The 27,026-nt window shown below is 44.8% G+C and overlaps 1 protein-coding gene across 3 annotated transcripts in view; it reads left to right on the top strand.

Annotated features, from left to right (window-relative positions):
* Positions 1 to 27,026, top strand: part of LOC142283673 (transient receptor potential cation channel subfamily V member 3-like) — a 95,428-nt gene that overhangs the window by 42,415 nt on the left and 25,987 nt on the right. For all 3 annotated transcript variants that reach the window (XM_075333142.1, XM_075333144.1, XM_075333143.1), the window contains 8 exons: positions 3,372 to 3,548; positions 6,113 to 6,253; positions 12,581 to 12,861; positions 13,021 to 13,197; positions 15,958 to 16,113; positions 22,651 to 22,752; positions 23,105 to 23,178; positions 24,428 to 24,593. In XM_075333142.1, the coding sequence (XP_075189257.1) occupies positions 3,372 to 3,548; positions 6,113 to 6,253; positions 12,581 to 12,861; positions 13,021 to 13,197; positions 15,958 to 16,113; positions 22,651 to 22,752; positions 23,105 to 23,178; positions 24,428 to 24,593 (1,274 nt within the window). The remainder of the gene's footprint in view (positions 1 to 3,371; positions 3,549 to 6,112; positions 6,254 to 12,580; positions 12,862 to 13,020; positions 13,198 to 15,957; positions 16,114 to 22,650; positions 22,753 to 23,104; positions 23,179 to 24,427; positions 24,594 to 27,026) is intronic.

Here is a 27,026-nt window from a genome sequence, read left to right as displayed (position 1 = left end):
TGTTTCCTTCCTCCAGGGGCTGATGTCGTTGCCGGCACCGTTGTCCCCGTGGGGACTGTTTTACAAGTTGCATAAGGAACTCCTTATGGACAGGCCCGAGAACTAGCAGGGCAACCACAAACTAGTGGCATGTAAATAATGTTGTTGTGGCTTCCACCGTTACCGCCTCCGGAGAGGCAGATTGGAGGAAGGGCCCGCAGTGGAGCAGGCTGGGGCCCAGCCACCACCGGAACCGGTGGCAATCCTCTGGGGGTTTCAGGGGCTCCCCTTTTTCCCCTGAAAAGGACAGAACCCACTCGGGCAACTTGTGCAGGACTGGGGTCAAGGGGTGCTGCCTATTTGCTTAGGGGCAGCATCATGGCCAGGTTGCTTGGGTGGGAGAGAGCGGAAGCCGTAACCGTTTGCAACCGTTTAAGTATGAGTACCTCCCGATGTGGGAAGATGTTATTTTAATTGTATGTGTGTTACCGTTTAACCGTTTTTCATATTTTTCAGTTGTGAAAATAAAACCGGTGATGGATGGGCAGCCCGCGGACGGTCTGCATTTAACTAAGGGGGAATGTGGCGCCCTGGACAAGCCAGGGGCCACAGAGCACAACACCAACACACCCCACACTCCCGGCAGGCACACCGAAGTCAAACACAAAACCTTTGTTGCCTTCCTCCAGGGGCTGATGTTCACACCAGGGGGTGGGCCAGGCGGTTGGTCCCGCCCACCGAGGAGTTCACAGTCCTGGAGGCGGGAAAAGGAGCAGTTTAGTTTTGACAGTAAAAGTGAGAGGAAGGAGAAGTGGTAGTGGAGCAACTAACTGACAGCGTCCGGGTGTGTGGCCCGGGCGGGACAGCAAGGTTGGCAGACGGTGGTGACCGTCTGCAGGAGTGGCCTATCGGAGTTACCGTAAGGACCGTGGACGGGCGGTGGCCCGGCGGTACCGGACCGGTACACAAAGAGAAGCCAGCACCATCTGGCAGGGGCTTTCGGACCCCGGCAAGGCTAGGAGTCGCCGTGAATTTGCCGAATCCGTTAGTGAAGGGGACCTCCTGGATTTCCAAACAGTCAAGTCCCGACAGAAGGCAACAGTCCAACCAGAGGAGGGAGACACCGCCACCGCCAAGGCAACCGTTTCTCAGGGGCAGAGCCTGCGGGCAAGAAGGGGCTCCTCCAGCCCATATCCAAGCTGGGGAGCGGGTTACCGGTGGGAACCCATCAGAACTAACAACCGTACATAGGTGCAGGGAAAGGCAGTCACCATCAACCTGTCGGGAGAAACAACACCGCAGCCGTCTGTGGGACCCGTCCATCCAGCCGAGTGTTTTACCGAGAACTGTGTCATCATCATTGGGCTGAGTGAGTACCACCGTGCCGTGCGGCACAGCGCTGCCCCTGCGACCCTGCACCTCACCAGGCCCCGTAACCCGCCTGCCATCCATCCCTACACCATCACCGGGCCCCGGGACAACCAACCCCCTACCCACGGAGGGGAGAACTAACAACCAAGCTGCTCCCTGTCACTGCTCCCGGGATCCCCGTCCAGAGCAGCGGTGGTGTCACCATTATCACCACAACTGTGGGTGGCGTCACGGACAATAAATCCCCACAATCAACTCCCCTTTTCACTCACGGGCGAAGAACGCCGCTCAAGTCCCCGGGATCCGGCCCACCGCTCGAGCCACCACCGAGCAGCAGCAGCCGCGGCCGGACCCGAGCAGTGGGAGAGCGTGGCGTCCCCCCCTCCGCCGGCGACAGAAGCAGAGAACAGGATCAGAGGATCCCATAAATGAATCATGATGACCAAAGCTAAAAAATGCTCAGGTGTGATTTGAACTTACTCCTCGATGTAAAGACAGTTTGGAGGTTTGGTGAATCCTTGAAGAGAGGCCATGATCGCCAGTTCATAAGGATCCTATCATTTCTCTCAGAAGACTCTGCTGACGATTCCTACACATGTGCTATGAATTATACCATTTCCTGCCATACTAAGGAAGCAGTGTGTAGTGTGCCAATATTTGGATATTACCATGCGCCCTGCTGTCAAACAAAAATGTAGCAATCCTTTTTTTGGGAGCCTATAATCAGATAGAAAAGATAGGATGGAAATTATGAACGCTGTCTCCAGCGATTTGATGATATACTCTAAAGGCCCCTTCCTAGAAAATCCTTATTTTACTCCATCCCAACCAAGTGAGAAGCATAATGCCCATATCCTTTCCCACACAAGCATATTTTATGTTTATTGCACTCTCCGTGTTAAAGTCAGGCAGCACACAGACCAATGTTATTGAGCACTGCTGTGTAGATGGGATATAATTTTCACACAGATTAAGGTTACGTTCCCAGAAGACACCTAAAGATTTGACCGATCACTTCTGTTCCCCGCTTGGCATCTTTGGAAGCTTGAAGCGGTTAAAAGGCACTCAAAAGATTGAACATATGAAGTTGTTTTTACATTGCAAAGCATATGTTCACTATTTAGAGCGTTTTAGTGCTCAAGAGAATACACACCTGAAGAAGATAATAGGTTTGATTCATCACAGCTTTCACGCTAGAATTCTGGCATGAAACTCTTCTAAAAAGTAGTAACATTTAGTTGAACCTTTTAGCCTAAATTTTGTAACTTTTGGCATTTCACCCGTTTCTCCCAGCTCTGCCAAAATTGGCGGAACTGGGTCACGAATGGAGCATGGAACGTACAGAACACCACAGGTCGTCTAATTCATGAACGATCTGTAGCATTTCGTATGTCAGAAATCTCACTCCAGTACCTGATCGTAGGGAGATTTCTGGTGCAGAGTATGGAGGTGCACACCGCTGATTAGATAGTCAAGATTCATAAACAGGAGTCGACCTCTTCAAGGATCAAGGAGCGTATGACTCCACAACGACCCCTCATTAAGACAGGCGGGAACAATATTTTTCTTGATAAGGGTTTCCCAAACTCCAGCCCATAAGCTCCCCAACAGGTCATGTTTTCAGGATTTCCTTAGCATTGAACAGGTTGATGGAGTCATTATTAAAGCATCACCTGTGTAATACTAAAGAAATCAAGAAAACATGACCTGTTGGGGGCCGTGAGGACTGGATTTTGGGGAACACTGGTCTTGATGAAGCCCATTAGCCATTGTGTGCACATACCCTAATTATATGGAATTAGAGTGATGATGGAAAATGTTTGAGCTGCCCCGCTCCTGATTAAGAAGCCTATGCCCAATACATGTTCAAGTCGTGCTGAAGTTAAATACCATAGTTGAGGTTAAAAGAAATATTTTTTTGGATTTTTATATTTATTATAAAGTTATATAAGTTGCAAAAAAAAATAGTGTAAACTTTTGCATCCCATTCACTGAAAATAATATTAGATGTTGCATTTCAGATTTTCTCATGTACATACTGACATCAAAGGACACTGGCAAAACCTGCTTAATGAAAGCGTTACTGAACATAAATGGAAAAACTCCAAAGATCGTGCACATTTTGCTATCATTTGCAGAGAAAAAAGGTTTCCTGGACAAATTTATCAATGCTAAATATACAGAGGAGAATTACAAAGGTAATTAAAATCAACAAATCTGTATATTCCTTGGTGGCATTCTCATCAATAGTTCTAAGATCTTAGCTCAGCCATTGTAAAACAAAAAAATAAGAACTTGCCTTAGGGGGTTATTGACATCTTCACAGATAAATATTTGTCACGTTAGGTACGGGAAGTACCAAGCAAACGGCAAAAGGGAAGGGAAACCCTGTGTCTAGGGAGAGGGAAGGTGGTGACCCCTGACCAAACCTACTGCTGGTTCCTGGGGTCCCTCACCACCCTAGATAGGTTCCGAACCTATGCGCTGAGCCGGATACCTGATCCTAGGTATCTCTAGTGCTGGGCCCTAAATAGGGAACGGATGGGATGAGCTAATGTGCATGTTCGGCCAACTCTGCCAGTGGTGGTCGGTTGAGTAAGCAACAAATTGCATTCAAAAGAAAATTATTAATATCTCAAAAATGACTAAAAATGTTAATAGACAAGAAATTCCAAAAGTGCTTGATTTTACAAGCATTATTTAATATTACCCATCTCTGGAGATGTGCTTAATATATTGCATATTCATTCTAAGCTATTTGCAGAACTCCCATAGAAGTGAATATTAAGAACTGAATGTGAGCGGCCACCTCCTCATTTACAGAAGAACAAGACAGGGACTTGCTATAAAGATTATCACGGGTCCAAGAGGGAGGACCTAAAGATATCAGACATTATGGCATATCCTGTAGGAAAAGGAAATACTAGTTAGACACAACAAATAACAATTACAGCAAATGACTCCAATTAGTCACTCTGCCTCAACTGTAGTGTCTATTAGACCTTGGCGCGGATTTTAGACCCTTCCTCTATTACTCTCAATTCATCAAGACTGGTATAGCTCACAAATTTGATGCCTAATGAATTTCACGCTTCTGAGTGGTGTGCCCCTCCTAGTACAGCCAGGGAAAGGATGCACTTTTCGGGAATTGGGTAGGTGGGCTTGGCTATGCCCTTCCCTGCCTCGGCTTTTCCCCAGCTCCACCTGGGCAAAACAAGGCATACGTATGCCAGTCTTGATGAATCGGCCCATGCCCATATGTATTTGGTTGTTGACTGGAGCAGTATGACCCGTCACATACTAGGTGGCAATTCATATAGGAGTAGCTGATCCAAAGTAGCGTGAAAGCAGCACTTTTGTTGCACAACTCCATGTTTTGATGAATTGGACCCTTAGTGTCTCCTAAACAGTGTCCCAAGTACAGTATTAAAGTCTCAAATATTCAGTGTAACTATTTATTGTAATTGTCAGACTTGTTGGGCTGATAGGGAGCGTTCTATAGATTGTGCCCCCCAGAGAGCACCTTATACAGATCTAACCAGAATGTGCCCACTTTTACAGGGTGTGCCAGAAAAGATTCCCATAAATAGTGCTTGTCAGAGAGTATCCCGGTTTGCGAAATGGTGCTCTCAAATACAGTACAGTGTATTGTAGACCGTGCACCATATAAATAGAGATGAGTGGGCAGTACAATGCTCGTGAGCTCAATACTCATTAAGAGCAGTTGGATGTTCGGATGGGAGCGACTTGAGCACTCGAGTATATAAGGACGTCAAGACTTTCAGCATTTTTCTGGAAGATTTCCTGGAAAAACAACTTGAGTCGCTCATTGACTTCCGTTATACTGGGGTGCTCACTCATCACTAGTTACGAGTACTGAGCACCCGAGCATGGTAGTGCTCACTCATCACTAGTTACGAGTACTGAGCACCCGAGCATGGTAGTGCTCACTCATCACTAGTTACGAGTACTGAGCACCTGAGCATGGTGGTGCTCGATCATCACTAGTTACGAGTACCGAGCACCCGAGCATGGTAGTGCTCACTCATCTGTGTTCGTTACAAGTTCAGAGCACCCGAGCATGGTAGTGCTTGCTCATCACTAGTTACGAGTACTGAGCACCCGAATATGGTAGTTCTTGCTCGTTACTACATATAAAGTCTCAGCCAGAGAGTGACCCAAAAAAAATGTCAGAATGTGTGACCATATGCTATGCCATTCCAGAGTAATGGCACAGTAACGCTGCTCACTTCACAACTTGCATCTCAATCATCAGGATTTTGAAGTGGCAGTCCATATTTCAGGAAACTCAGGACATGCCAAGTACTAGCTACTGCTCCATTCTCATCTAGTATAAGAGAGAATGGACACAAGATATTGCTTCCTCATATTGGAAAGGGTTAAAGCTCACTACTTGAAGGTGTCTCCCTCCAATGGCTTCCGCCCTTGTATTTACACTCTCAGATTGATGTTCATAAATCATATCTATAACATAAGCGTCAGTGATTGCTTTTATACGTATAAGCTGGACAACATCCTATCTCAGTTGCTAGGGCTGTAGTTTTGGCAGCACATGGGTCCTGAGTTCAAATTCCACCAAGGACAACAACTGCAAGCAGTTTCTTTGTGTGGGTTTCCTCCAGGTACTCCAGTTTCCTTCCACACTTCAAAGACAGATAGGCAACTTAGATTGTGAGCCCCAATGGGAAAGGTGTCAAATTGATGTAACATGTTATGAGCAATCTCCACCCTTGTCTTCTAGGTCAGACCGCTTTGCACATAGCTATTGAAAGACGACAAAATAAGATTGTTAAGTATCTCCTGGATAAAGGAGCTAAAGTAAATGTACGAGCGCAAGGGCTGTTCTTTAACCCAAAGAGCAGAAATAATGGATTTTATTTTGGTGAGTAACACATTTAAGTGGCCACTAATGAAACCATTTGTAATTCCAGTAGACAATGGTTATCTATACGAAGTGTCGGATGTTGTGTTGGGGGCATGGTGGGTGTGCCGCCCCCGCATCAGCAGCCTGCCACTCGGATCTGGATCCGCGGTGGCTCGAGGGGTCTCCGGACCCGAGGGTAGGGGTCGCGTGGCCACTCAGAATAAAGGGGGTTACTTACAGGGGATTGTATGGACAGTTCGTGACGCATCCCGTGGTGCGTGGTAAGATGGGGATACCACCGCTGCGATTGGGAGTACCTGGTGGCGATGGTGTGGGCAGCCAGATGTTTAACCCCTCCACGGGTAGGGGGGATGCCCCGGGACTCGGTGTAGGTGACAGGGAGGTGCCGTTGGGATAGTCAGGGATCACTTAGGTACTCACTCAGTCCAAATAACGCTGACACTGACAACCGTGGTAAACCAAAGTGCTTAATATCACTGCAGCAGGGAGGGAGCATGCCTGGATCCCGTGCCCGTTGGTGTTGCTTGTTAGCCTGTGGCCTTTTCCATGGCACCTTCCTTCTATTTGGTCCCTCTAGTATAGAACTAATCGGGTCCCGCTCACCAGTGTGGCTAACTGGATGAGCTTGCTCTCAGGGATCACGCTTGGGATTTTCTGGACTATGTATTGGGAAAGTCCTATCCCCCTCGTTGCACTAGTACCCCAATTCTGGAGCGGGTGGAGAATGGATCTTGAAGGCTCCGTCCTCGTTGGGTAAATTGCCATGATGCCTGAGGCTCCTTCCTGACCTAGGGTCCACGTACCCCGTCGTGCCCTGGCCCCTGCCCGGTGATGGCACAAGGTCGCCGGCTGTCCTCCTCGACAGTCCATGCCCCTTGTCACGATCCCCTGCGACCGGGGTCCAGCTCCTACTAGGCCCAGACCAATGTCTGCCACCTAGTAGTCTCAAGGAGCTCAGGTCCTGACCTCACCTCTTGAGAGTCACCTCACTTCTGTCTGTCTCCTGACACTCCTGACCTCCCCTTAACCAACCCCCCAAGTGGGCGACCCTATTCCCTTCAGGCCAGCCACTGGTGTGTCTGGTGGGTGTGGTGCAGAGTGTTCCTAGGATTTTGATTAGCTTGTTCTTGGCAACACCAAAGGTGAGGGACCCGTAACCAAGGAGGAGGTGGATACTGTACAGGATTGCACAATACCCTGTGACGACCTGATAGGCCAGGGCGTCACATGGGCAATGACAAGTTTCACCTCCAGTCCAGGTGTAGAAGTCCAAATGTGGCTGTATGTATACTCCCATCAATATAACGGCATTAGTAATGTGAAGATTTGTTCAGTTTGTCACAAAAACAAAATGAACACTTGTCTATCTAGGCGTTAACTAAACCTTAACCATGCCATCCTGTAAACAGATCCTTAGACTAAAATCAAGAACTGCCTACATTTATAAATATAATACACAGATACCTGTACAGTAAAGGAATGACACGTGGCTTCCGAGCTCCACTATACACTGCTTACATCCAGTCATCCTAATGTACTATTTTATAAAAATATAAGCTGGCCTATAAGGTTACCTTTTTTTTCCTTTTAATTACATTGCAACCTTTTGTTATCATCTTTGCATGAGCAGGAGATAAGAAAGTTAAATAGCTAATTTGTGTAAAACCATAAGAAATAGATCCTAGTGCCCCCCAAAAATGGCTTCAGAATTCGTTCCATTTGGGTGTGCATTCTGCTGCATTATTGTGCCCCACCCCGAATGGCCTCCAGGGATTCTGGTACCTTGTTCGGCCAGGCTGACCTTACATTTACATTGTTTTCAGTCCAATGTGCATTTACCAGTCTTTTTTTTTTTCAGCAGTCATTGACGAGTTGTCACTAGAGTGAGGAAAAATAATGGAGGAGATGGATGTATGGTAGTTATTATTTGCCCATCTGCTGTACGTACTGCAGCCTCTATGTGATTAATGTGAACACAATAGAGGAGATTTATTGAGTAAATGTGTGGCGCCCTGGACAAGCCAGGATGTCACAGGTACAGCAACAACACACCCCACACCCCGGTTAGGAACACCAGAGTCACACACAAATCCTTGTTGCCTCCCTCCAGGGGCTGATGTCCACATCAGGTGGGGTGGAGCCAGGCGGTTGGCTCCACCCACCGAGGAGTTCACAGTCCTGGAGGCGGGAAAAGGAAAGGAGAACAGGGAGAGTTGAGTTTGAGAGTCGAGGGAAGTGGTAGTGGAGCAGACTGACCGTGTCCGGGTACGTGGCCCGGGCACAAACAGCAAGGTGGTGACCGTCTGCAGGCGAGGCCGATTGACGCACAACCGTAAGGATCGGGGATGGGGGGGTGGCCCGCCGGTACCGGACCGGGGAGCGAAGAGAAGCCAGCACCATTCGGCAGGGCCTATGGACCCCGACCAGGCTTGGAATCGCCGTTAAACCGGTCAAATCCGTCAGCGACGGGAACCTCCGGGGTTTCCCAGCAGCAAAGACCCGACTAAAGGCAACCGCTCAACCGTGAAGGGAAATACAGCTACCGCCACAGATAGAGTTCCCAGGGCCAGAGCCTGCGGGCAAAAGGGGCTCCTCTGGCAACTACACCGCTGGGGAGCGGGTCACCGGTGGGAAGCCTTCGGGCCGAAAACACATCAAAGGTGCAGGGAGAGACAGTCACCGCCAACCTACCGGGAGTGACCACCGCAGCCGTCTGTGGGACCCGTCCATCCAGCCATTTGTTTTACCAGATACTCCGTGTATGTTACTGGCTGAGTGAGTACCACCGTGCCGTCTGGCACTGCGCTGCCCACGTGACCCTGCACCTCCCCAACTCCTGCCATCCACCCTCCAGTCGCTATCACCGGGCTCCGGGACCACCAAACCCCCCCCTACCCACGGAGGGGAGAGAAACACCTCAGCTGCTCCCTGTCACCGCTCCCGGGATCCCCGTCGAGAGCAGCGGTGGTGTCCCATTATCACCACAAACCGTGGGTGGCGTCACGGACTGACTTCCCAAACCCAGAAATCATCCCCTTTCACTCACGGGCGAGGAGCGCCGCTCGAGTCCCCGGGATCCGGCCCACCGCTCGAGCCACCGAGCAGCAGCAGCGCCGGACCCGAGCGTGGTGAGCGCAGTGTCCCCTCCCCGCCCGCGACAACTGCACCAGAAACATTGGACAATTTGAAGTAGAAAACTACTGTACCTCAATAACTCCTTTAGGATATGTGCGCACTTTGCATTTTTACCTGCGTTTTTGCAACGTTTTGAACTGCAGTGTTTTAATGCCAAAATGCATGCGTTTTGATTTTCAAGCAAAGTCTATGGGAAATGGAGATTTCTTGTGCGCACTTTGTTGTTAAAAACGCTGCGTTTAATTTGCAAATTTTTAGGCAAAAACTCAGCGTTTAAAGAAGCAGCATGTCAATTGTTTTTGCCATTTGGGCAGCGTTTTGCTAACATTGAAGTCAATGAGAAGTTGCAATACGCAAGCAACATCAAAATTCTAGCGTTTTACATGCGTTTTTGACCAATTAATTGCATTCGTTTTTGGCAAAATATTAATGGCATGATATGTCCCTTTACACACCCACATATTCCGACAATTAATTTAAAGAAAATCCATAAATAAATGTAATTTTATGCATCATTATTATCACAAACTTATCATTTTAATAATAAAAAGCCATTTATTGATTGATAATAATCTGGATATTTCAAATCATTTTTTTCCGTTTTTTTCATACGGTAGTGTTTGAATGATTAAACTTTATTTAGTAGTGTCTTTGTATTCAAAACGCATCTGACTTTAAGCAATGAAAAAGCATGTAAATTGTGCTAAAAACGCGGATAGAACGCAGTAAATACGCACGCGTATTTATCGCGTTTTTGTGGTCAAAACCAACTTTGGCAGAAACCATTTCTGGCAGAGGATGCGTTTAGAACTGCAACTAGCTCGATGCAAAGTGCGCCCATAGTCTTAAATTGGGTGTGGATTAGTGGAAGGTGCATGCCCTAATGTGCGTCAATATTTCTGCTACATTTCCTGGCACAAAATGGGCCAATTGCCACAGTTCTAGAATGCTTATGTAGATATAATAAGTAGATTTCCACCACTGGTGGACACAGACAAAGAAGGGACCCTGTGCAAGAACAACATATGGGCCCATTGCTAAGAGCTGATCAAAATTCACAATCCCACCTTCTTTGGAGAGGCCCCCAGGGGCCCCCTAACCTCTTGGGCCCCTAGTTACACCAATGATATTTCCGCCTCGATCTACACAATACTACTAACATTGCTTCACAACAGTAATGGAATTGTAAATGCAAAAACGTAACCCTGAAAAATCACACATGAATGTGATCTACTTCTTTTATTACTGCAATCCTGTGAACAAATCTGTTCACGGGTTGTGAATTTAGTTGCTCTTTCTCCCTCTCTCCCAGCAAAAAGTCCCAGCAAATTGTCAAACACAAAACATTTGATTTATATATTTGGCAAATCTGCTTTGTATGAACAAATGCTTGCCTTCTTATGTTACTGAATATCCGAGTATTCCCATGTTGCTATGTGCGCACGTTGCGTATTTGCCTGCAGTTACGCTGCGTATTGCACTGCAGCATAACTGCATGCGTCCTGCGTCCCCAGCACAATCTATGAAGATTGTGCAAATTCCATCCGCACGTTGCGTTTTAGAACGCAGGGTATCAGCTGCTACCAAGACGCTGCATTCTAAAAAGAAACCAACATGTCACTTCTTTTGTGCGTTTTGGTTGCAATGTTGGTCTCTCTCTCTGTCTGTCTGTCGGTCTCTCTGTCGGTCGGTCTTTCTCTCCCTGTCGGTCTATCCATCTCCCACCCTCTCATACTCACCGATCACCGGCGCTGCACGGCTGTCACACTGCGGTGGCTTCTCCTGCTTTTGAAAATGCCGGCCGCTCATTATTCCATCTGGTATTCACTGCTACCCCACCCACCGGCGCCTATGATTGGTTGCATTCAGACGCGTTCCCATGCTGAGTGACAGCTGTCTCACTACAATCAATCAAAGCCGCCGGTGGTGCGGGTCTATGTAGTGCAGTAAAATAAATAAATAATTAATTAAAAAAAACCAGCGTGTGGTCCCCCCCAATTTTGATACCAGCCAAGATAAAGCCACACGGCTGAAGGCTGGTATTCTCAGGATGGGGAGCCCCAGATTATGGGGAGCCCCCCAGCCTAAAAATATCAGTCAGCAGCCGCCCGGAATTGCCGCATCGATTAGATGCGACAGTCCCGGGACTCTACCCGGCTCATCCAGAATTGCCCTGGTGCGGTGGCAATCTGGGTAATAAGGAGTTAATGGCAGCCCATAGCTGCCACTAAGTCCTACATTAATCATTGCCGGCGTCTATGAGACACCCCCAATGATTAACCTGTAAGTGAAAGTAAGTAAACACATACACCCAAAAAAATCCTTTATTGGAAATTAAAGACAAAAAAACACCCTCTTTCACTACTTTATTAAAATCCCCAAACATCCCTCCAGGTCCGGCGTAATCCTCACGAGGTCCTGCGTAATCCTCACCTGAAGGTCCCTCACTTCAATCACTCAGGAGATTTGCAGTCACCGATGAGTCCTTCACCTGTGATCGCAAATCAAGCCGCGGCACATGCACAGTCACAATGAAGTTGGGTGAAGTTCATCTGAGCTCATTCTGATCGCGCGGCTCTGGCTCACAGCCAGCCATGCTCTTTTTGACAGTGCAGTCCCACTCGGCTCTGCTGCAAGTCTATGGGGATGCAGCAGAGCCGAGTGGGACCGCACTGTCAAAAATGTGCATTCTGAATGCTTTTCAAGCATTCAGAACGCATGAATTCTGCAGGAATTCTGCAGTAACAATGCGTCTCAGAACGCATCTTTTCGGCTGTGTTCTGAGATGTACATGCAGTGACTAAACGCTGCAGAATAAAACGCAACGTGCGCACATAGCCTATAGCAAATCAACAGTATTTACCATAAATGTATAGTAGATGTAGGACTAATGGGACCTGCAACTGTTTCAAGGATAGGCCCTTCAATGGAGAGGTGGTCAGAATCCCAATTCGTTTGTTTAGGAATTCCAGACACTTCTCTACTGAATGCAACACAGACCTGTTCTCAATGGATGCAGTTTCCACTTATCAGACCTGCATCTACTACACATTTATGGAATATCCTGTGCTATGCCACAAAATTACAAGATGGGAAGACCCCTTCAATTCTTACCAGTTAGCCATTAACAACCTCTTGCAAAGACAAACTTTGACGCTGTTGAGAATAACCATACTCTTACAATTTTAGGTGAAACTCCTTTAGCTCTTGCAGCATGTACCAACCAACCAGGCGTGGTTAAACTGCTCATGGAAAATAGTGAGACCGATGTCACCATCCAGGACTCCTTTGGAAATACTGTGCTCCATGCACTGGTTACTGTAACAGAGAATGCAAAACCTCACAACACATTTATAATAAATATATATGATAAGATCATTCGCAGCTTTAAAAACAAGTTTTTAGAAACTATTAAAAATAATCAAGGCCTCACACCAATGCAACTAGCAGCCAAGACAGGGAAACTGGAGGTAAGAATTGCAATATGACCTTACAAATACGATTTATTTTGTAATTTATTTTTATCAACCAAATGTCTTTCAAAGAATGGTCCCACTTTTATTACGAATATCATTACATTTTTTCTATTGCATATATACATATTTTTCTGTTTCATTTTATTTATTCAGATGTTAAAATATATTCTAAGTAGAGAAATAAAGGATGAAGAAAACAGACTCTTGTCTAGAAAGTTCACAGACTGGGGCTATGGACCTGTGTCCTCTTCTCTTTATGACTTGCAAGACGTGGATACTTCTTCCCAAAATTCTATTCTTGAAATGGTCGTCTACAATATACACATTAAAGTAAGTGTTGTCACTGAAGCTCTTTTACACTGTCTGTAATTATAAATGCCATACCATGTCATGAACAGATTTTTATAGACTCAGACTAATAACAATGTAGATTTTTCCGAGGAATATAAATGTCACCCATGGTTAAATATATAACTCTAGGGTTTATCATCGGATGTGGTGAGTGTGTGTGATCTGTTGTGTGTGCTATCTGATGTGTGTGTGTATGCGATCTGATGTGTGGGTGTGCGATCTGATGTGTGGGTGTGCGATCTGATGTGTGGGTGTTATCTGATGTGTGGGTGTGCGATCTGATGTGTGTGGGTGTGCAATCTGATGTGTGTGGGTGTGCAATCTGATGTGTGGGTGTGCAATCTGATGTGTGGGTGTGCAATCTGATGTGTGGGTGTGTTATCTGATGTGTGGGTGTGCGACCTGATGTGTGTGGGTGTGCAATCTGATGTGTGGGTGTGCGATCTGAAATGTGGGTGTGTGATCTGATGTGTGAGTGTGCGATCTGATGTGTGGGTGTGTGATCTGATGTGTGGGTGTGTGATCTGATGTGTGGGTGTGTGATCTGATGTGTGGGTGTGCGATCTGATGTGTGGGTGTGCGATCTGATGTGTGGGTGTGTGATCTGATGTGTGGGTGTGTGATCTGATGTGTGGATGTGTGATCTGATGTGTGGGTGTGTGATCTGATGTGTGGGTGTGTGATCTGATGTGTGTGGATGTGTGATCTGATGTGTGTGGATGTGTGATCTGATGTGTGTGGATGTGTGAGCTGATGTGTGTGGATGTGTGAGCTGATGTGTGTGGATGTGTGATCTGATGTGTGTGGATGTGTGATCTGATGTGTGATCTGATGTGTGTCGGTGTGTGTGGATGTGTGCGCTGATGTGTGTGGGTGTGCGATCTGATGTGCGGCTGTGTGATCTGATGTGTGCGATCTGATGTGTGTGGATGTGTGATCTGATGTGTGTGGATGTGTGATCTGATGTGTGTGGATGTGTGATCTGATGTGTGATCTGATGTGTGTCGGTGTGTGTGGATGTGTGAGCTGATGTGTGTGGGTGTGCGATCTGATGTGCGGCTGTGTGATCTGATGTGTGCGATCTGATGTGTGTGGATGTGTGATCTGATGTGTGTGGATGTGTGATCTGATGTGTGTGGATGTGTGATCTGATGTGTGATCTGATGTGTGTCGGTGTGTGTGGATGTGTGAGCTGATGTGTGTCGGTGTGCGATCTGATGTGCGGCTGTGTGATCTGATGTGTGCGATCTGATGTGTGTGGGTGTGCATTGCACTGTAGGTCCTCCCGTTCGGCATCTGGTGAGTATGATTGCGGGGTCTTCTTTCTTCTCTCTTTTTTGGGTGTCTGCTTTCTATAATGAAGTGTCCTGCAGTATTCTTTAACTATTTTAGCTGCATGGACACTTCATTATTGAACCACGACTAGGTCTTATTTTCGGGGTACGGCTTATATTTAAACCTTCATCAAAAATGCTGAAAATTTCTGCTAGGGCTTATTTTTGGGAGAGGGCTTATTTTTGTAAAAACATGAGGTTCACTGTAGACAAATTTAAATTATGCATTTCAGCACTAATGTGGACACCATATGTTCTAGGAGAGTAAAACTAGAAGAGTCACTTGTAGAGAAGGATCTGGATGTACTTGTAGATCACAGACTAAATAACAGCTACCGTAGTAATGAAAATCCACGGCTTCTAAGGTCAGCAGGATATTGTCCAGTATTAAAAGATAATAGCAGAAAAAAGGAGGGGTGGGACTCAGCACCAATTCGGTATGATAAAACTTGGAATCTTTATTTCATGTTTTTCAGTTAAAATAGTCACAGGTCATCCAGGAAACGCCATGCGGCTTGACGTGTTTCGGACAGAAAAGGGGGAAATTTAAAACCAGTCCTTAATCATAAGCCTTAAGGCTTATAAGGCTTATGATTAAGGACTGGTTTTAAATTTCCCCCTTTTCTGTCCGAAACGTGTCAAGCTGCATGGCAAGCCGCATGGCGTTTTCTGGATGACCTGTGACTATTTTAACTCATGAAATAAAGATTCCAAGTTTTATCATATCGCATTGGTGCTGAGTCCCACCCCTCCTTTTTTCTGCTATTATCTTGGACTGCGGACCTGCCTGTCCGGGGGACTACGGGCATCCACCCCAGCCTGGAGGATATCATACGGGTGAGCTGAAATCTATATACTTTTCTCTCTACCTTGGCCCAGTATTAAAAGAGCCATTGTCTTGTGGGACAGGGACATAATACGACCACTTTACAAAGGATGTGTGACCCTTTCTGGACTATTCAGTTCATTTCTTAGCACCAGTTGATAGAAAGTATGCCCTAGAGCTAGTAAAGCTACAAAGAAGAGCCACAAAACTGACAAGTGGCATGGAAAATCTAGGTTATGAGGAAAGATTAATGGTTTAAAAGATTATTAGATTCATTTTTAGAAGAATATAACAAATACTTATGGACTTGTGTAAATGTTTGTTCTTAATGTTGACCCAGTTGATCAACTATTGGGATCAGGAGGAAAACTTTTTTTTTTTCAGAGCTGTTTGGTTTGAGCATTATGGCTGTACCTATATCCCATTCTCTTTATCCCTTCCCATACTTTGGTTGGACTTGACAGATATGTCTTTTGTCAACCATTTTAAATACCGTATATAACTATGAAGCAGTCAGCATTAGTACAAATAATTTGCACATATTATAAAATTAAACAAGCTTTTATTTTTTTTCCCTAGAATCGTCATGAATTGTTGGCTTTAGAGCCTCTAAATACTCTTCTTCAGATGAAGTGGACCAAGTTTGCAAGATACATGTTTTTAATGTCTTTTCTTTTTTTCTTTGCCTTCAATATTATTTTTACTTTCCTATTCTATCGACCACACGGCAATCAGGTACAGTGCACCGAGAGCGAACAGACTCTTTAGAATGACTAGAAGTCACACATGTGGGTTTGGTTTTAAATTTGTATTTTGTAAAAATGTGAAGACGACATAGCTGAAGACATTTTAAAGTGAACCTGTAAAATAAAAAAAACGCTATTAACTGCAGATATGAAGTTAATCTGCAGGTTCATAGCATTCTGAAGCTGCCCGCCACTGAGATTGAGAGCCTTGCTGCCAGGAGGCAATGAACTTTATTCCTTCTCGCAGCATCAGGCTTATGCCTTGTGCCCACAGGGTTTTTTTTTTCTTGCTTTTTTTAATTGATAAAAAGTAAGGAAAAAGCATCCCAGCAATGTCTATGAGAATTGTGAAGTGCTGTGCGCACATTGTTTCTTTCTTCCTTGCTTTTTTTTTGCTGAAAAAAGAAGCAGCGTGTCAATTGTTTCTGCTTTTTTTTCAGCTTTTTTCCCTATCTCAATAGATAAGAAGCATGAAAAAGAAGCAAAAAAGCAGCTTTTTTCCTGCCAAGACATGCTATTTTTGTGCTGAAAAAAAAGCACTGTGGGCACATAGCCTTACAGTTACTGGGGGGGTGCTGGCACGGTTCCAGTCACTGCTCTATGCATAGTGAGTGGTGGCTGCCTGCAACCGCCCCACCTGCCTTCGATCTATGACTAACTGGTCACTACTTTTTCAGTGACCTGCCTCCTCTAGCCGAAATTTCTTATAAGTGCCAGCATTGCTCTGGGCAACACCTGTGTATTTGATTGATTTCTCAGCTTCAGGATATCATTTGGAAGCTATTGCTCATGTTCATTCCCCATTCATTTGTTTGGTTTTGTAAAATTTCGACCACAGGAGGCTGATCACTGAAACAGCAGTGACCTGTTAGGCCGGGGCCACACGGGGCACTAGTGCGATGCTCGCATGACACTCGGCTTGCGCTGGCAGCACAGCAGGAGCCGAGTGTCATGCTAGTATCCATGCGACTGATGTCCGACTGTGCGAGCGGACCTCAGCTGCAAGGGCAGGCCAGCGCTGCAGGGGGCGGGCCGGCACGGAGGAGGGGAGGAAGGGATTTATCTCCCTCTCTCCTCTGTAGCCGGCTATTGCGAATCTCGCTCTGCATGCGCAGTACACCGGTGTACCGTGAGGGCAGTGCGATTTTTATCTCGCCCCATTCACTTGAATGGGTGCGAGAGAAAAGAGTCTCGCATTACACCCGCAGCATGCTGCAATTGTTTTCTCGGTCCGATTAGGGCTGAGAAAATAATCGCTCATGTGCGCTGACACACAGGCTAATATTGGTCTGAGGGAATGCGATGTTTTATCGCATTCCACTCGCACCGATTTTCTCGCCGTGTGGCTTAGGCCTTAAGGCCGCTTCACACGCTGCGATATCATGACCGATATCGCTAGAGTGCGTACCCACTCACATCGATTGTGCGACACGGGCAAATCGCTGCCCGTGGTGCACAACATCGCTCGGACCCGTCACACTACTTACCTGCCTAGCGACGTCGCTGTGACCGGCGAACCGCCTCCTTTCTAAGGGGGCGGTTCGTTCAGCATCACAGCAACGTCACTGAACCGCCGCCCAATAGAAGCGGAGGGGCGGAGATGAGCAGGACGTAACATCCCGCCCACCTCCTTCCTTCCTCATTGCGGGCGGACGCAGGTAAGGTGAGGTTCCTCGTTCCTGCGGTGTCACACATAGCGATGTGTGCTGCCGCATCAACGAGGAACTACATCGCTAGCTGCAGCAGCAGCGATAATCGAAAATAGGGGGGCATGTCACCGATGAGCGATTTTGAACGTTTTTGCGACGATTCAAAATCGCTCATAGGTGTCACACGCAACGACATCGCTAAAGCAGCCGGATGTGCGTCACCAATTCCGTGACCCCAACAAGATCGCTTGAGCGATGTCGCAGCGTGTAAAGCGGCCTTTAGTCGTAGACTGGAGAAAAGCAGAGGGTGGATAATACCCAGATGGAAAAATTACAAAATGGGTTTCTTAAACGGCATCATTTTAATCAGATTCAAAGCATCATTACAGCCATGGCTTTAGGTAAGAGTCCAAGATCCGGATGAGATGTCTTCTTTAAGAGGTTGTCCTTTTGGGTTATCCTCTGTAATTCTTCTTTTGATAACCATAATTGCCAGTGGTGTCAGCAATCAGACATTCGTGTAATGTTTTATCACTAGAGACAATTGAGTGCTCAGGTAAAATTCCACTCCTTAGGGTCGGTGCTCAGGTAGGTTTCCACTCTAAAGTAATAGCTACAAAGAAAACCACACGCCAAAACTGATGCAAGTACAGAATTATTTTATTATACTAGAAGATACAATCCACTGTACAATGTTTCGATCTATTAATAGGCCTTTATCAGACTGCAAAGAGAAGATGGCTTTCAAAGAGAAGGCTTATGTTGACAGCACTATGTTATAGCATATATTACTGGGCTACAGATTGCATCTTCTACATAATACAATAATTCTTAACATGCATCAATTTTGGAGTGCCGGGATCTTTGTAGCTATAACATGTCTGATGGTGGCTTATCTCCCCAAAAGAATGTTATTCTCCTATAAAGAAAAAGCATCTAAGCCCTTTTGTTTGTTCCCACTGTGACAAGCTCCTGATGTCAGCTGTATAAATGAAACTACCCAATCATTATTTAACCCCTTAATGTCGATAAATATAAAATACAGCAGTTGTTAGGGGGCCTTATTCCTAATTTTAAAACGAGATTGAGGGAATAAGTAAATAGCCCCCCCATGGCTGAAAATCCCACAGGTAGCAACTGTACATGAAAGCTGACACCCATTGGCATTGGCCCCGACTAAATATGGAGCCAATTGGAGTCAATTAAATGGCGATGTTAATCATGACATTGGAATCTAAGAGGTTAAAGGCCCCCTTTGGCCTGATCACCTGCCCTATGTTTGCAATCGCAAGTGCCGATTATTGCCATGGTACCCTCAGATCTAGGGATGGGAGAACCCGAACTGTAAGGTTCGGGGTCCGTATCGAACACATGGTGTTTGTGCACATGAGCACATGAGCCTGATCACGAGCTTTCCTAGGAAGCCCGTGTTACAGATCAGGTCCAGGGGCTGTAAAAAAAAAGCATGTTATTAAAAAACATTATGATTATACTTACAGGTCCCGCAACGCATCCTGCAAACTCTGTTTCCCAGCGCTTCTGCTTCCGTCCGATCATTACTGTGCCGCCCAGTAATCAGCACTGAGATACAGGGCCTTCCGTGATGTCATACCCATGTGACCAGTCACGTGTAAATGTTGTATTACCTCATTGGCTACAGACTGGTCACGTGAGTATGATGTCATCAAAAGTCCTGGTGCTCAATGATGCGAGTGTCATCGCATCACAGCGCACAATCTCCCGACAGCAGCGGGTCAGCTGCGTTTATTTCCATGCAGCTGAGGCGTTGCTGTCAGGAGAGTGGGGTGATGCAAAGCGAGACACAAGTGCAATCATCCCCTCACTGTCAGCCTGCTTCATTGCTATGTGCAGAATGATGTAGCAGACCTGACATGGGTCTCTGTGCTTCTCACTCTGTATAGACACTGTCTGTGCACAGTGATGAAGCAGAGTTTACTTTGCTGTCCCATTGGATTACGTCGAACTAAGGATGTTTTTATAATAAAGGTGGAGCCTCTAAATGTTTTTTTGTTTTATTACTAATAAAAAAAAATTCTCGGTGGTGTGTTTTTTTTTACTGTTTCCTAGAAATTCATGGTGGGCATGTATAATATGGCGTGACACCATGAATTTCGGGCTTAGTACCATCTGAGAATACAAACCTGGTATTAACCCCTTTATTACCCAGCAAGCCACCCGGCACCAGGGCCGCTGAACGAGTCGGGTAACGCGCCTGGAAAATAGCGCTAAGAAACAATGCACCATTTCCAGGGATGGCTGTGGGCTGCCGAGAATCCCAGCTGCCTGGCGATCAAAATATGGCGGGAGCCCACGCATTTCTTTTTTAATTATTTTTTTAAATAAATAAAAATAATTAATGGTCTTTCCTGTATTTTGATCACCAGCCAGGGTAAATCAGGCAGCAGGGGGTGGCAGCCTCTAGCTGTCTGCTTTATCTGTGCTGAGAATCAAAAATACTGTGGAGCACTACGTCATTTTTTTTTAATGATTTATTTATTTTTACAGTACTGTGATATCAGGCAATCACAGACCCGACACAGAGAATGTGTGGGCTCCTGCTGCATTTTCTATTGCTAGCTAAGGGTAATCCAAGCAGCTACTGGTCTGCTAACCCCCACTGCTTACTGTTACCTTTACTGGCAATGGAAAATCCAGGGAAGCCCTTCTTCTTCTTCTTTTTTTTTTTTTTTTTAAGTTTTTTGCAAAAAAAAATAAAAAATAAAAAAATGACATGGGTTTCACCATATTTTTGTATGCTAGCCATGTACAGTATGCAGGTAAGGTCTGCCCCCAACTTCCAGCTGCCTATTTGTACCTGGCTGGGAACCAAAACTATAGGGAAGCCCTTTTTTTAATTATTTCATGAATGTGTGCAGCATCTGAAGGATTAAAAAAAATCCCTGACAGCAGTTTTTAAGTATTTAAAAGGTGCATTTTTTTTTAAAATGGTATCAATTTTGGGCAGTTTTCAATATATAGGCCCCTCAAATTGCATTTAAGGGGAACCTGTCATCAGAAATTTTGCTTTAAACCTAAATGTTCCCCCCTCTGCAGCTCCTGGGCTGCATTCTAGCAAGGTTCCTGTTGGTTTTTTGCTCCCTTTTAGACCAAATATAATACTTTATAAAGGTGTACCTTTTGGGATGCAAATTTTCTAAATCGTCCATGGGGCGTGCTCTCTGGTGTTCGTTATGTCCATCCTGCCGATTTACGCCGTCCCCCAACGCAGCATTTCATACTTCCAGGATGCCGCCCAGTGAGCCCGTGGTCCGGCGCATGCGCAGTGCCACTGTAGCGGGACTGTGCACTGCGTGCACAGTGTGACCGCTGGTGCCGTTTGCGCAGGCACGAGAATGGGCGGCGCTGTGTTGTCATCGCAAGTGCCCGCGCTTTCCCCTCTGCCTCCAGCGTTCTGCGCAAGCGCTGGCCAGATGACCGCACGTCCCCTCTTTCCCATCAGCAGGAAATAGATGGGAGGATCGGAGCAGGACACCACCGGTTATGGCCAGCGCTTGCGCAGAACGCTGGAGGCAGAGAGGAAAGCGCGTGCACTAGATTATGGGTGGGCACTTGCAATGATAATCACAGCGCCGCCCATAATCTCGTTGGGGGACGTCGTAAATCGGCAGGATGGACATAACGGACACCAGAGAGCCCGCCCCCATGGACGATTTAGAAAATTTGCATCCCAAAAGTTACACCTTTATAAAGTATTATATTTGGTCTAAAAGGGAGCAAAAAACCAACAGGAACCTTGCTAGAATGCAACCCAGGAGCTGCAGAGGGGGAAACATTTAGGTTTAAAGCAAAATTTCTGATGACAGGTTCCCTTTAAATCTGAATAGGACCCTAAAGATACAGATTTTGTACAGCAAGACTAACTGGTTTAAATTGAATTGGTCAGCAGGTTTTTGCTATATAAGCTGAAGTCAGCATGCTATAGGGGTTGAAAAACAAAAAAATCAACTATGCCTCTCTTATCAAGTTCCAAGCTGTTATTTACTTAAACTAAAAGCTTTACGCATTATCAATTGGTGATTATCATTTCTGGGTTTATCTGGCATGTGCAGGGCAGTCCTACATGCTCCCTTCCAGTGATTGACACCTCATTGTCAAAGTATAATCTCTATAGAGCTGGGTGTGGATGGAAACAGCTCCCTGGGCTCAGCTATATGACTAAAGCTAAAAATTCTGATTGTGTCAGAATGGCTGCAGCCAGTAATCTAAGTGATACATTGTTGGATTCAGAATCTCCTTGCCTACATCATGCTGCTCTCAGATGAGGTAACAAAAACCTGCTGACAGATTCCTTTTAAGGATATAAAAATGGAAAGTTTCACAATTGCAAAAATTGTTACATTTTGACCAAAATTCTGATATTTTCACAGATAAACAAAAATATCAACCTAAATTCACCACTAACATGAAGTACAATGTATCATGAAAAAACAATTTCAGAAGCATTCCAGAGTTATAACCTCACAAAGTGACACTAGTGGTCAGAATTCCAAAATCTGACATGGATATTATGGTCAAAATTGGCTCTGTCACTAAGGGGTTCAATAAGTCAGGACTCTCGATATGCATTAGATGGCCGGACAGTATTCATCTAATTTATATGGTCAACTTTTATATTGGTGAAGACCCCTTATGATCTCATTCTAACAAAGGAAAGTTTGGAGATTAACTTTATTAGTAAATGCAAAGGTGCTGAAGAACAATTTGTTATATTGGTCTCAGTCTTCTTACACTTATGTTATGCATTTTTATTACCCATTTGCTTTATTTTCTACTTATGCCACCTGTAGATATAATATAGTTTAAAATAAATTATACTTATAGTGTTTCTCTTACAGCAGGGTCCGATCGCACTCAACTTATCTACTACAAGTGGGATCTTTCAGCTTATTGGCCATGTGTTTAATGTCATTTCCTCTGCAATCCTGATAATTCACGAGGTAAGGTACATTATCAACCAATGAGATCATGAAATCAGCTGTTGAAATACATAAAGTGGGGAAATGTTGTCTATTGCAGTTCTTGTCAATGATTTTTCATGGAAATAAGTATTCACATTTGTGATATGTGTCAATCATTGGTGGGGTGGGGTTGCATAGAACAGGAGGACTATATGACATGAGACAACTAGCCCTCAAGAAGTGATTATCTGCTATTAAAATACTTTTTTTCTTAAAACTTCAAGCAGTTCAGTAAGCGACACATATCTGTCCCAACATCATGCTGCTCTCAGATTACATAGCAAAAACCTGCTGACAGATTTCCTTTTAAGTAACTCTTTTTATTTTCTAGGGTGCAGCAATTCTCAGGCTGAAACCTTCTGACCTACAATCAGTAGTGTCTGATGCATGGTTCCATGTTCTATTGTAAGTCCTCCCTGTAATAATATTCTAATCTTTGAGCAAGGTGTATACATATATGTGTCTGGTAAACATCAAGACTTTATTCCTAAAGGTGATATTGGCATGAATTTATCAACAGATGTTGGTAACTACCCATCCAATAGACTCAGGCAAAGAAATCAACCATAGATGTCCAAAAATTAAGTGACGTGTAATAATGAGAAATTACACAGGGAAAAAGTATTGAACACACTTTCTGAAATATATTTAATACTTTGTACAAACGTTTTTGTTAGTGATGACAGCTTTAGGACACCTCCTGTATGTAGAAACTACTCACATGCATTGCTCAGGTGTGATTTTGGCCATTCTTCCACACAAATACTCTTAAAATCCTGAAGGACCTGTGGGCTCCTTCTGTGAACTCTGAGCTTTAGTTCCTTCTAATACATTTTCTGTTGGATTCAGGTCAGGTGATTGGCTCGGCCCTTCTAGCAGCTTTATTTTCTGTCTCTGAAACCACTTGAGAGTTTCCTTGACTGTGTGCTTGGGATCATTGTCTTGCTGAAACCTCGTTTCATCTCCACCCACCTGGTGGATGGCAGTACATTTTTAGAAAGAATATCTAGATACATTTTTCTATCCATCGTTCCTTCAATTATATGAAGTTTGCCAGTGCTGTATGTTGAAAAACATCCCCACACAATGATGTTAACAAACTGCAAAGTTCACTGTTGGTATGGTGTTTTGGTATAACTGGCAGTGCCTTTTTGGCCTCCAAACATGGTGTGTATTATGACATCCAAAGGGTTCAATTTTGGTTTCATCTGACCAGACTGTATTCTCCCAGTATTTTATAGGCTTGCCTTAATGTTATTAAGCAAACTTTAAACCTACTTAAATATCATTTTGTTCACCAATGGAGTCTTGCATGGTGAGTGTGCATACAGGCTATGGAGGTTAAGTGCATTACTTATTGTTTTCTTTGGAACAATTGAACCTTCTATTTCCAGGTTTTTCTGTGGCTCTTCAACAAATCTTTTGATAATTCTTTTCATACTTCAGTCTGAAATGTTGATTGTGGCCAGTTTATTGTGAAATTTGGTTTATTCTGATTTCATGTCAGTTAGTGAATAAAACATGCAAATATGTCTATTTAGATAGTGTATGTAAGCTTCTGGTTTCAACTGTGTATGTTATATTATATATACAGGTATTAGTGATCTACTGAAAATGACCATTTATTTAATATATGACAATTTATTTACTTTAGCTTTATACAAGCCATCCTGGTTATCCTAGCAACATTAACATATATTTCTGGAGTAGAAGAATATCTGACCTTCGTTGCCCTTGCTGTGGCACTTGGATGGACAAACATGTTGTTCTACACAAGAGGATTTCAGTCCCTTGGTATCTACAGTGTTATGATTCAGAGGGTAAATAGCATATCTTATTATTTTGTGTCTAGAAAAGTGTAACCTCAGTATTACCGGTAGTCCACAAGTACAGTGTATACATATTTTTTATGCACAAAATACAGTTATTGTAATAGAGTAGACAATGGGATGTTAGAAAGTCTGAACCTAACGAACCTAACTTGTTTTTTTTCACAGTAAAGGGTACTTTACACGCTGCGACATCGCTAGCGATCTCATTAGCGACGTGAAATTCTAGATCGCAAGTGCGATCTTTCGAGATCGCACATGCGTAAAATGACCTATGTGCGCTCTCGAAAGATCGCACTTGCGATCTAGAATTTCACATCGCTAATGAGATCGCTAGCAATGTTGCAGTGTGTAAAGTACCCTTTAGGCCATATGCCCACGGGACTATGTGCCCGCGGATATATCCGCAGGTATGTTCGCAGATTTCCCGCAGCTACTCCCCGGAATCCGCAGCTATCCATTGCTGCGGTAGTACAGCAAAATAGCTGCGGTAAACCTGCGGACATTCATGCGGCTTACCTTACCTTCTGCTGCACTTCAGACAAATGTAGACAACAGAATTATTTCTTAGGGCTTGCTTACAAGAGCATAGATTCTCTCATGTTATGCAATTGGATTGATTATTCAATTGACACTGACAGAGTTTGATCAGAGTGTCAACTTAGTGGGATCCGATTGTCTTGAATAACTACAGAATCTGGAGAACAAAGTTTCTCCATCTTCTCCATTTTGTGAGTTCACGGAAATCGGACTGCACTCAGATGTCATCCGAGTGGTTTGATGATTTCCACGCATCCATAGACCTCAATAGGTGCACGCCATCCAATTTTTGCTGCCAATCGTAGCATGCTGCAAATTTTTTTTATGCCGAATCGACATGAGAAAGAAAATGCTGATCGGCACTGCCCCAAGGTAAAACATTTGCTGATAAAACATTTGAAGAGTTGAGCGAGTAGAGAACTATTCGTACTCACTATGCAGTTAGCGAGTAATGTCCGCTACTCGCATATTCGTTATGAGTAGCGTGTGCAATGTAAGTCAATGGAAAATACTCACTAAGTAGCGAGTAACCCGAAAGTCGTACTTTTCATGCGAGTAGTGAATAGTACGGCTTTCGGGTTACTCGCTACTTAGCGAGTATTTCCCATTGACTTACATTGCTCTCGCTACTCGTAACGAATATGCGAGTAGCAGACAGTACTCACTAACAGCATAGTGAATACAAATAGTTCACTACTCGCTCAACTCTAATTGGATACCCTTCATCTGAGTGATACCCTCATGTGAATGCAGCCTTAGAGGCAATAAATATGTCTACTAGACTTACAAGTTCTACAGCATTATTCAGGTGCCAATATCCTCTGTAATCAGATCCTAATCACGGCTGTGATTCCACATGGGCCAAGTTGGCTATCTGTTATATTATTAGTAATGCATTAAAAAATGCTTTCTTATTGTTAATGGTTGGGCCATTATGCAACAGCCGCTAATAACAGTCAAGGAATTTGTCATGAATTTCTACTACAGCAAAAAGCCAATGCGACTTTTATGAATCCATTTTTTGGCACCTGTAACTCGACCACATACTATGAAACACAAGCATAAAAGCTGGAGTATACTAAGAGACAATTTATTATCATAGTTTTCTGGCGTGTAATTAGTACTTAGTTGCACCCCAGCACAATGGTGAACCTAATTCCATTAGCCTAGAAGAACAAAGGATTCCAACATCTCACCCTAAAGGCAGACATCAGAACCCTCTCCGGCTGCCTATATATTGTCACAGTGTCTGGCTTTAAATTCGTTGCGTGTCACGGTGGCATCTGACGCTGTTCACACTGCAGAGTGACACTCCACACTATGCCTTCTCTGGTGCTTCTAAGTTGCACAGACAGGCTCGGGCATCGACCAGCTATGTGCTCATTAGTGATCGGACTTGCAGGCGTTAATCTCTGCTAGCACGCTGGTTACCTCTTGGATCACATGTTGTGGAAGACCAATCACAGTTACTCCCTGCCTTTTTAAAATGGTGGAGTCTGTCTTCACATGCCGACTATTGCTTTTGCTAAACCGGTCTGTGTGCTGTTGTGTTCCAGTTGCTGGTGATCTAATGTGTGCTGCTTATTGTGCTGTGGAAATCCTCTCATCATCTGGTTATTTCCTCCCTGCTCTTTATCATTTACTAGCTGTAGTACTGGGGCGTTGCCCGGCATAGTAACTATCTCTCTTCGACTTTGTCTGTCTCTGTGTGTCTGTCTCTGTCTGTATCAGTTTCTCTGTCTGTCTCTGTATCAGTCTCTCTATCTCTGTGTCTCTCTTTCTGTGTCTGTCTGTCTCTATCTGTCTCGTTCCCAGTCTGTCTCCTTTCCCCGTCTGTGTCTTTCCCCGTCTGTGTCTTTCCCCGTCTGTGTCTTTCCCCGTCTG

This window comes from Anomaloglossus baeobatrachus, chromosome 2 (genome assembly GCF_048569485.1).
Source record: "Anomaloglossus baeobatrachus isolate aAnoBae1 chromosome 2, aAnoBae1.hap1, whole genome shotgun sequence".
Classification (NCBI taxonomy): domain Eukaryota; kingdom Metazoa; phylum Chordata; class Amphibia; order Anura; family Aromobatidae; genus Anomaloglossus; species Anomaloglossus baeobatrachus.
This window is presented reverse-complemented; position numbering and strand designations above follow the sequence as displayed.